We start from the raw sequence: 11,142 nt of genomic DNA, 5'->3' as shown, positions 1-11,142 counted from the left end.
TGGAATGGCCACGAAGATCGTGTGATACCACACCTTTGGACTTTTATTTGTGGGGGTGTGTAAAGTCAAAATGTTTTATGGATAAACCAGTTTCGGTTGAGGCATTGGAAGCAAATACAACTAAAGGTATTCACGACATATCAACCGAAGTCCGCCAGCGAGTCATTCAAAATTGGTGTTTACGAATGGCCGAATTTTGGCGCAGTTGCGGTCAACATTTGATGAGATTATCTTTAAAAAATGTCATGAACCATTCATGAACACAAAAAAAAATAAAAATTATCCAATCAATTTAAATTTTCGTTGTTTTATTTCCATTTAAAATCCAATGCCTCTAAATTGATCACCCTTTATCATTAACATTTCAAAGGGGTTGTTTTTGCTGTTGTAGCAGTTTATAAAGCCCTGCCGAGCACGGAGAACTCAGCGGTCGTCATTGTCAACCTCATTAATGGAAGACCCAAAAACACGCTGTTTCGTCTAATCGAGCCAAGTGAAAGTGGTTCGTGTCGTACTGTATCGTCACGTGCCGGACATATGCTGGGTGTTTCGGTGCCGATTCTCGATAGGATTCTACCATTCTTAAGGCAGCCGAGCGCAACTGCTCGGGTTTTCCCCAACCAAGGGCTGCTGTCCCAGCAAACTAACCCTATTTAGTGCGCTGAACCTCAATTAATGAGGTCTTACGTTTTGAAAGAAAAGTGGCATCATCATAAATAAGGGGTTGTTGTTGTTGTAACAGCATAAGCATCCCCCATAATTTTTCAAGGAATGCTGCTGGAGTAACGATCCTTGGCGGATGTCAGTCCGGCATACAAAGAGTCTAACCGTCATATTGAAAAAAGGTGGCATCTACATACATATACATATGTACTGCATAAATATTTTTATTTTTTCAATATTGCAGAATATATCAAGTGCATATGCGTACATACAGATTCAAAACAGATAAAATTCAAAAATCAAAAATGGAATGTAATACTCACCCAAAATGAAGTGAAATGGATAAACAAACAATTTAAAACTTAAAATCCCGAGACATTCAATTTTTTCGTGTATGCACTATCGCCTTACGGTAAACGCTTCTTCAGCAAGCTCTCCAGTTTGCGTATGCGCCCACGATCTCCACCACCATTGGATGAGCCATCTGCGGTCTTCTCTGTGCCACCAGTAAAACTACCAACACTAAAAATAAAAGCACGTTTAGGCGTGGACGTGGTGCCGGCTGTAGCTGTAGATTGTGCCGCTGTATTAGTATCGCCACTGTCAATGGCTTCCTTTGACACCACCGAAATAGCATCTGAATTCATGTTTGCATTCAATTCCGCCTGTGCCGATAAGCCACTATCTTCAGTCGTTGGCGATGCCTCCGGCGCATCACCTCCAACTACAGATACATGTGAAGCAGTGTGTTTAAATAGGTCAATCAATTGTAATTGATCCACACGCTTCACGGCCTTCATATCCAGAATTTTTTGATACTCAGCAATAGTGATGTCCGGCAGCAGTTTAAGTACTTGTTGAGTGAAATGCGATGGCGGTTGTACGGGAGTCATTACCACTTTAATGATCATTTCGGCACGTGTCATATCCTTCACGACAACTTTGGTGTAGCTGGTGGGGGCCTTGCGATTCACACTCGAACCAATTGAGGGCATGTCTAGCAGTGCCGTTTTTAGGCTGTGCGTATCGAGCAAAAGTTGCTCACAACCTAACACATTGTTGGAGCCATCGGAATGCGTCAGCTTACATTTGTATAGAACGTTAATGAATTTTGGAATGAATGCATTGACAAATTTATGGCAAAATTGTGTAAAATATTTTCGTGAGGTGGCCAGATTGTCTCGAATAACGGGAACGGTATGCTTGAAATTCGCGCACATACTGCTGATGAAGGAGCTTTGATCACCGACGTTGCTAATACTCTGCCACTGCACTTTGGCCATGGATTGAAGAGACGGTTCACAGCCTGCTTCTAAATCCTGTACAAGCAATTGTATGCTGTTCGAGATAATGCTACAAAAATACAGGTCGAATAGAATGCATCAGGAATTTAGGTAAAAAAACGAAAAGGCACTTGAAACGAACCGATGAAACACATCCTTTTCTTCTGACATATCAATTTTGTTTACATAGGCTGCGGATACTTTCTCCTTTAGTTTATCCTCTAATTGCTGTACAGTCTCCAAACAGTATTCGGCGGTGGTTAAGACACAACAAATTTGTATTAGATCTTCGCGTGTGAAACGTTGCGTCTCTCCCTCCTTTAAAAAGTTGTGGAATACTTGACCGGCTGCTGTGGAGAGATTCTGCATATCACGGGTAAGTAAAGACATGCTTTTGCCTACCACGATAAGAGGATAAGTAATAAAATTTCATGTTTAATAACAAAAAAAATGTTCAAGTTATGCAGCTAAAAGGATGCATAAACACAAAATAAACTCACCAATTGACGCAGTTGTAGTCATCAATTTCGGCATACTGAACTCTAATACCTTGCTTGCATACTCGCGTAGATATTTTTTGAACACCAAGGCTAATTCATACATAGGCTGCTCATTGCTTAGCTGGTTGCATTGCACCATACACTTCTTGTAGAATACAAATAAGTCTGCTGAACTGTGAGGCCAAAAACATTACAAAAATTAGCAAGTCAAATTTGCAGTCACTCACCTTGGATATACAGTGGTTTTTGACTCAGACACTTTGAGCGGCTCCTTGGCCATTTCGACAAATTTTTCCATTAACTCCGATAAATTACGGTCAATACTTTTAATATAAATACCCAGATGTGATTTGAAGCAACTACCAATCTGATCGTGAAATAAACCAATTGTAGGCGGCGCGTTAGGATCGCCAACACCACTTTCAGGTAATACCTTAAGAGCTGCTGGTGTAATTAGCTTTTCAGCGCCCAATGTGATACCAGTGAAGCGTTTGGAAAGCAACTGCTCAAAAGCTTGTGTTTTATTGATGGCAAAGAGCAAAAGACGTACATCTATTTCATTGCTGCGCTTTGCCATGATTTGAGTGAGTTGCTCGTGTGTGAGACGGCAAAACTCGACGGTAATGCGTTCAGATACTTCCCAATCAAGCGGGAAGACTGCGCCGAATTTATCCTCAAAGTCGAGTAGGTGCCGCTTAAGCCACGCATAACGCTTATCGATTTTGTCTAACCAGGCTATATCTTGGTTTTCGTGAAACAGTTGCAAGTATTCTTCCAGTTGTTGAGCTGTGCAAATATAATAAGCAAATCAATATTACATCATCATTGACTGCCAAAATAGTTCGTACGTACCAATAAACCACTTTAATAGCTCCTTTTTGACCTTCGGATCTAACACAGAAATCACTTTACATGCGTCTGTCAACTGATTTAAACCCAAACGTTGCTTGTTTCCAGCATTTGCTGCCGAACTTGATTTGGGCGAAAATGCATCTTTAAAATCGTCCGTAATTTGTTTGGCCAATGTTACTTGGATCTTATCGACATTTTGGGAGAGATTCTAAGATATATAGAACATATTAGCATGAAATATTTAACTCAGTTTTGGTTTATTTTTACCTTTATTTCTTCAATATCAGAATATTGCTTAAAATGTTGGTTTACTTCGGTAATTGCTTGCAATGGATTAAGTATCTCACCATATAAACGCTTTTCAATCAATTTATTTAAACTTTCAATTCCGCCTACTAGCATATGGAGATGGTTTAGTGTAGTTATTGCCGAAGTGAGATTTCGTTTTGCGCAGTCCAATTGCTTGATATCGCGTGTAATCTCCTTTACCATTTCCTCCGTTTTCTCGGCACGCGTTTTCACATCTATAATATGCACATACAATGCTGATATAACCTTTCGTGCTTCCGTTAGGGCCATTTGTCCATCTTGACCCGTATTTGTCTGTCCACGTACCACAGCGCGGATATTATCATCAATTAGTGACACCTCGCATTGCATGCGCTGAATAGTCTCATCAATGCTCACCAAAGATTGTTCGTTCGGAAAGAGTTGATTAATGTAATCGACAGTGTTGAAGTCTGGCGAGTCCATGGGGTCGTCAGTTTTTAATACCTGCATTGTAAAATGCATTTTAATGGCTCAATTGATTATTATTATGCCAGGTGTTAAACATACCTTATCAATTGCGGACTTTACGTCTTTTGTAAAATGAATTTTATTCCCACCAGACGGTCTAATGGCAGCGTCATTATCTGTTTCCACTTCAGCACCGCTCGAAGCCATTTTCTAAGTTTTTAAATAATTACTTAATTTTATTTGTGAAAACAGTCGCAATGATTGTGTATAAAGAAAATTGCATCAACGCAAAACGTCATCAAAGTCGGATGAACGAAACAGCTGATTTGGCTTTGTAGCAAGGCTGCCAGACCGAAAAGTACCGTGATTGATTAATGAAGCTAAGCCAAAATTACACCCAAATAAAAGTCCTTTCGCGACAATATTACTAGAAATACATGTATTAAGGATAAGTAAGTTCAAATAAATCATTTTTTTTTTGTTTTAATTTAATTTATTGCATAAAATTACTTGTGTTCATCGAATTACTCAATCCTAGTGAGGACGTATCGCGTTGAGTTGCCATTGCCGTTCGTTGGTAACGCGCAATATGATCCAATGAATGCGGCAGAATTGGACGTACGGTATGTATTTCCAACAGTGTTAAGTTATCCAACTTGGCATATGTGCCTTCGCCTTTGATGAATGCGTCAATGGAAGTGCGTAATTTAGACTCACGTATATCAAATATATCTTTGATAATCGTTCGCAGCTCTTCACATCGTGGTACATCGTCGGGTGCCGTACTCATAATCAGCTGTGCCTCAACCATGTAATGTTCACTCGGCATCTTTGTGAAGAACCTAATAAAACAAATATGTGAGTGTAGCATTTGATTATTAAGTAACTAATTTTCACTCACTTTGATTTCTTTTCCGCTTCCTTGATTTCCTCCAACAGCTCCATATCCATCCACTCAGGTGGCACAATACGGCATTTTTGTTGTTTGCGTAGATGTATGCCGAGCCAGAGTGGCACGTGCACCGGGAGACCAGCACGGAATGGTCCCACGCTACCCGATATCAAATGCAAAGGATCAAATGAAAAGTTGGGCACAATACCTATGGTTGACTTCTCGCCAATAAATTCAATAACACTGGGCTCCATTGTAATTTAAATAAATACACTTTTGCTATTGGAATGCAGCTGATCGACGCAATTTTACCGCCAAATATGTAAACAAAATAATGATCCGGTCGAGAATGACAAAATCAAAACAAACGCGTTGAAAGTGTTCGGAAACGAGATAGCTTATTTCAGAAGAAATCGAAAGAAAGCATCAATGTAATCGTATTAGGTATAAATTATTATTATTATTATTTATAGGAGATATATACAATATAACCCTAACTTAATTAGCACACTGGCTACTAGGGCAAGTATAAATTATTTTTAATACGTAAATATAAAAAAAAAACGTATTATTTTTAATACGTAAAAAAAAACTTAAATTCGAATATAAAATTCAGGTCTACATATATCTTAAAATTTATTGAAAAAAAGAGGTTGTCTGTAAAGTCGGTTTACTGACGATAGTTTAACGTGACAACGTCATAAGAAAATGTAATGGTTGCAATTTTCAAAACAAAATTTTAATTTTATTTGTCTGATAGATATTTTGTATGGATATAGAGGAGGAGGTAAATGGAATTGCAATGGAATAGGTCAAGTTACATTTACAAAAACGTGAAAAATTACGAAACATTTATCAAATTCATGAAAGATATCTTCAATTTCGATTGTGCATCAGACGTTAATAAGTCAACAACACTAAGAAGCACCATCATCGATTTGCCTATTTCAAGACACTTTACACTCGAAACACTCCCTTTCATTTCCTACTTTTTCTATCATCGTCCTATTCTCAACAGAGAAATGGTTCATTACCATGCACACAGCAAGAAGGCATATGCAAATACAAGTATGTGAATTTATATACAAATGCGCATATACATACATATACATACATATATATGCTCACTCAAGTAGGACAGAGCCAGATGTCGAACGTTGCCGAACGCGGGGGCCGATTGTGCTCTTTGTCGTTCGTTCCGCGCTCTCGCTTGCAGTTCAAGCACATTAGCTTACATTTGCTTGCGTACGGAATACATAGATTCGTATATTTGATATGACCATATGACTTGTATGCATCTTTACATATAGATTTGTTCTTTTTGAAAATTGCGCGAAATTGTATATGTATATGCATGTTTATATACATATATTAGTATACAACATATCTTATAAGGTATATGGTAAATATTACCATACATTTTTTCCTTCATATATAATAATAATAATAACATTAAAACAACAGGTATTATTAACAAACTTGGTTTTATTTTAAATTCTTCAAGTGAATCAAATTAATAATACAGTGCACTCGCGATAACTCGAACTAATTAAAACAGGCGCTGTTCGATTTATCGAATTTGTTCGACTTATCAATTGAGTGTGCTATGTTAAAAAAACAGTCATCGATATCGATTTTTTTCAATTAAATTTATTTATTTATTTACATATGGATATGAACATGAATATGTTTAAAATAATTAATTCGTTTCAATATTTTTCATCAAATATTTGGCAGTCTTTGTGTCAGTTACACAAAAAAAGTCAGCTTTAACAGAAAAGTTAGGCCGAAAAGAAAGTTGTAATGTGTGTTTGTCTTTTCTTGCCTGCAGCAATGTTGAATATGACTTTTTCACGCAGCAATTGAAGAGTGTTAACCTTTGCGGGGCTTACTTGTTCAGTTGTGGCCCACTGAATTACCTTATTGATAGAGCTAACTGCCTCCTCAGATGATATCCGCTCACATGTCTCAGTTGTGTTGTTAAACTCAGACTCAGAATCACTAGTTTCAATTATTACTTCTGTGTCGGTAAATTCGGCACCATCATTCCATTTGTTAACATCATAAAGCGTAAATTCGACCTGTAAATTATGTTTTTCATGTTATGTTCTTTCAAGATGAATCCACTTATTGGGTAATCCTTTTTTCTTTGGCACAGAAACCATTTGTATAAGGCGGCTTTCATTTTAGGAAACTCAGAAGCTTTTAAAGTTCTCCTCTTCCCAGGACCCAAAAACCTGTTGTTTACTGCTTTTAAAATTACCTTGTCTTTCTTTTTTATAAGACTTATGGTGGACTTGGCTACCCCATATTCCTTCGCTAGAGAAGTAACACTACATCCACGTTTAATTTTGTTAAGGACTTCAGCCCTCTCTTTTAATGTTAAACACTTCAACCTTTTACGATCCATTACTCACATGCACTGATACACTACAAATGACAAATTTAAAGCAATTTGGTCAATGCAAGATGTTGTTCCCAGAAAACTAACGGGATATTAACGTCGAAATATTCATATGGACAATACACTAGTATACATATAATTTATATACATATACTATTACATATGTATGTATGTACAAAATGTACATGTTTGAAAAGAATGTGTGTACAAATAAATTTGTTTTTTTGTTCGAGTTATAGCGCTTTAATATTGTTCGAGTTACAAAGAAGTCAATAGGGAAAAAAATGTGTTCGAGTTAGCACGTCGTTCGACTTAGCGGCTATTCGAGTTACCGCGAGTGCACTGTAATCAATAAGAAGGCATATGCAAATACAAATACGTGAATTTATATATGTAGATATGCGCATATACATACATATATACGCTCACTTAAGTAGGAGAGAGCAAGATGTCGAACGTTGCCGTTCGTTTGCTTTGTCGTTCGTTCCGCGCTTTCGCTTGCAGTTCATTCAATGCAATGAGCAAGGTAACGGCAATGAGCAAGGTAACGGTATATGAGCAAGGTAACACTAATGAGTAAGGTAACGACATATGAGCAAGGTAACGACACATTTTTTCGTGCGTGCAGCCTGTTAAATCGAATTATAAGACGTTATCACGTCAAAAAACAAGGGTTGGGGAATGGTTCAGAGCGTTTTTACATATTATTTTATTTTACAATGATTTGTTTGTTGTTTGGCAAAGGGTAAGATTCATTCGATACAACTCTTTCTGCTCTACAAAACTATGGTAATAGTATTTTTGCGTTATTTAATTTTTTAATTAGTTTTTATTAGAAATAGAATACCCAGGAAGCAAAAATCAACATTTTCGACACCTGTTCTTCTTAGTTTTTCATCAAGATCAAAAAGCTGCCGAAGCAGCCCGGGTCATTTGCGACGTGTATGGAGAAGTTGTCAATGGCGCGTCCACAGCACGGAAATGGTTTGCAAAGGTCAAAAATAGCCAGTTTGACAACGATGACACATCCCGCAGCGTAAGACCTTCTGAATTCGCTGAAGAACGTCTCAAATCGCTTTTACAGGAGAACAGTCGTTAAACTAGTCGTGAATTGGCGGAAAAAATGAACAGCGGTCATAAAACGATTCTCAATCACCTTCATTCATTGGGATTTACCGAAAAATTGGGAGCCTGTGTGCCTCACGAGCAGATTACAGATCTATTGTATTTTCCTGAAATCTTAAATTCATTGAGAAAAAGATAATATTATATTATATTTATTTTCAAATGTTCTTTGTACAAAAAACTACACTGTAATACGATATGTTCTTTACAATGAAAAAAGTATAATTAGTATTCCATCTAAAAAATATGATTTTTTTTAGTTTAAAATACATGCATATTAAACATGTGTAAAACAATTGACAATGGTGAATGTTATAAAAATAAAAAAGTATAATTTATTTTTATTTAAATTTATCTTGATCTACCATAACTATGCTTAAATATACATTACATACGTGCATACATCCCTCGGAATAAAATTTCGAAACACTACAATAATTTATCCGTACGCATTTTTGCATGTATACAACGCGGTAATTTTGTAAACAATTGCACTTTTTATCTTAGCTACTAGTAAATAAAAATGAGTAATACCAAGTACTAAAAGCGAACAAGCACTTTTTCTATGTATGTATGTATGAATTTGTATATTCGCTGTTTTGCATATAGATTATATAGTCTCAGTACGAGGATCCAACTTATGAATAGCCTGAATTAGTGTAGGACCATTTTTTGTATTAATTCCTTTTCTAGACATTTCTTCAAGGCGATCAGTTATTGGCTTCTGATCCAAACCACGCTGCCACCTGAAAGCATACAATCTTTACAACTTTAATTGCTATATTTAGAAGATCATCTCCCACTACCCACCAGAGATGTGTGCATGTGTGCAACAGAGGAATGTACAACTGTAGGAGGTCGATGTCGCACAGCGTATCGTAACGACTCAGCGCCAAAGTTGCCCAACGTTCGGCCGAATGATGTGGTACCGGCGACATAGTACACGCAGCAACCAAGCGACACAATATTAATAGGACCGGTCGTGAACGATCCATGAAGATTTTATTTAGTAAACGAAAGCAATTTTCTAGCAATGGTATCGCCATTTCATTGCGACGCTCATCTAAGAGTTGGCAAGCTTTGGATAGTTCATTGTCTTGCAGGAAGTGTAAAAACTCAGGTGTATCACGTAATATACTGTTACTTGCGACATGTGTTAAAAATGACTCAAAAGCAGCACTACGTTCAGCAATTAAATCAGCCGAAAAATTTCCAACAAGCACCTTGTTCGGAAAATACAATGAAGACATCTTATTTGGAAAATCTTTCTTAAAGCTATTGTAGAGATTACGAAAGTCCGTATAACGACGCTGTATACTTGCTGGTTGCGGATCGATAATGGAAGAGTCCTGACGCACTGACAATTCGTAGACTACATAACGTTTCACCTTGAGATCTTCGCCGTCAGGTGGCATAATACGAGCTAATTGGATTTCAAAGCGTAATATAGTGGAACCATCATCAGGCAAATGGAGTTCCACTGTAGATGCTGGACGTTCCCATAAATCTGAATTCAAAGTAATGAAATGAACAATTCAAGTAAAAGCATTTGAAATATTTTGTAACTGACCTTTTTGTGCAGCTTTTGAAGAGACATCTTGTATAGCTAACGAACCGGACTCTATGGTTTCTGGGCTTTCAAGCTCTTCGGTGTTATCAGGTGTATCTACAGAGTGCACTTGTGTTCTTCTGGCCATGGCTGCGCGCACTAAAAAATACCAAAAATCTGTTTTAAAGTACAAAAGGGATTTTTTAACACTTAACTCAATGCAAGTAATATAACGATGCGAGTATGCAAATGCATATATTGCAGCCAATACACTCAAACAAAATTAAATTAGAAATGTTTCTTTGTTACAACAGAATTCTCAAATAACATTCACAAACACTCTTGCAAGCCATATCCCATAAATATAAATATGCTTTTTCTGTACATTCGAAACTTACTCGCGGTTGACTTATCCGCTTATTATAAAAATGGTTGTTTGCTTTTCGCTTCCTTAGCAGACTTCACTAATGCGTTATTGTGCAACAACAAATTCTGCCTGAAACAAAACAAAAGATTATTCATCTGCCCTAAAATAAACCAAGTCTTCGATGTTTTATTTTATGCTTTAATGCAAGTATGACTAATATGCCATTCCTCAATAAAGGAGGAAGTTTAGAAAATTGTAATCAAAAGAATAATAAGGTAAGTAGTTTAGTACTTTTACTTTAATGTGTTGTTGTTATTCAGTTGCTAACAGATGGAACGTTTTTGTGTTGTCACTTCAATTATTATGCCGGGGAATCGCTTACCTTTAATTTCTCTTTTCGGGTCGCGTCCTTTTGTTTATATTATCTGTTTGTTAGTATTTGACTAATCTTTTTATAATTACAAGTTAATCCGCGGTGATAGTTGTGAATGAACTTGCACTGCACTAAATAAGATCGTACGTTATATGAAATAGTTGGAGCTGCCAGCTGGTCTTTATATATATGCAATTATCAATTATTCAAACTGCGGTGGGATATGTTTTTAGATGCACATACCATAAACACGATAAAACATCTTATTATTTCGCTGATTATACAACAGAGCTGCTGTCTCCATCATATGAATAATCTAAAAGAGTCATGCAAACACCCACTTCAATCGTTATCGATATACATCTCTAAAGACAAATTGTAGACTTCGCTCTGTTT

General features: G+C 36.8%; 3 protein-coding genes across 6 annotated transcripts; all 3 read right to left on the bottom strand.

Annotated features, from left to right (window-relative positions):
- Positions 1-863: 863 nt before the first annotated feature.
- Positions 864-4,338, bottom strand: LOC128863518 (vacuolar protein sorting-associated protein 53 homolog). Its single transcript, XM_054102723.1, has 7 exons — positions 4,136-4,338; positions 3,566-4,072; positions 3,299-3,506; positions 2,674-3,232; positions 2,447-2,619; positions 2,089-2,344; positions 864-2,016 (listed from the first exon to the last, which is right to left on the bottom strand). The coding sequence occupies exons 1-7, from the start codon at positions 4,241-4,243 to the stop codon at positions 1,071-1,073; spliced, it is 2,757 nt and encodes a 918-aa protein (XP_053958698.1). The 5' UTR covers positions 4,244-4,338; the 3' UTR covers positions 864-1,070.
- Positions 4,339-4,373: 35 nt separating this feature from the next.
- Positions 4,374-5,255, bottom strand: LOC128863519 (probable DNA replication complex GINS protein PSF2). Of its 2 annotated transcripts, XM_054102725.1 has the most exons (3): positions 4,938-5,194; positions 4,547-4,878; positions 4,374-4,463 (listed from the first exon to the last, which is right to left on the bottom strand). In XM_054102725.1, exons 1-3 carry the CDS (start codon positions 5,180-5,182, stop codon positions 4,417-4,419), a joined length of 624 nt encoding a protein of 207 aa, XP_053958700.1. In that variant the 5' UTR covers positions 5,183-5,194; the 3' UTR covers positions 4,374-4,416. The 2 variants fall into 2 exon arrangements, with proteins under 2 accessions (XP_053958700.1, XP_053958699.1); XM_054102724.1 differs by lacking the exon at positions 4,374-4,463 and having other exon boundaries at positions 4,530-4,878; positions 4,938-5,255.
- A 3,333-nt stretch (positions 5,256-8,588) lies between these two features.
- LOC128863534 (sorting nexin-20) lies at positions 8,589-11,049 on the bottom strand. Of its 3 annotated transcripts, none has more exons than XM_054102743.1 (5): positions 10,756-11,049; positions 10,405-10,502; positions 10,028-10,183; positions 9,268-9,964; positions 8,589-9,203 (listed from the first exon to the last, which is right to left on the bottom strand). In XM_054102743.1, exons 3-5 carry the CDS (start codon positions 10,152-10,154, stop codon positions 9,068-9,070), a joined length of 960 nt encoding a protein of 319 aa, XP_053958718.1. In that variant the 5' UTR covers positions 10,155-10,183; positions 10,405-10,502; positions 10,756-11,049; the 3' UTR covers positions 8,589-9,067. The 3 variants fall into 3 exon arrangements, with proteins under 3 accessions (XP_053958718.1, XP_053958717.1, XP_053958716.1); XM_054102742.1 differs by having other exon boundaries at positions 10,028-10,165; XM_054102741.1 differs by lacking the exons at positions 10,405-10,502; positions 10,756-11,049 and adding an exon at positions 10,222-10,367 and having other exon boundaries at positions 10,028-10,165.
- Between the last annotated feature and the right edge of the window lie 93 nt (positions 11,050-11,142).

Source organism: Anastrepha ludens, chromosome 5, assembly GCF_028408465.1.
Source record: "Anastrepha ludens isolate Willacy chromosome 5, idAnaLude1.1, whole genome shotgun sequence".
Lineage (NCBI taxonomy): Eukaryota > Metazoa > Arthropoda > Insecta > Diptera > Tephritidae > Anastrepha > Anastrepha ludens.
Note: the sequence above shows the minus strand (reverse complement) of the source record. Positions and strands in the feature narration are given on the sequence as shown.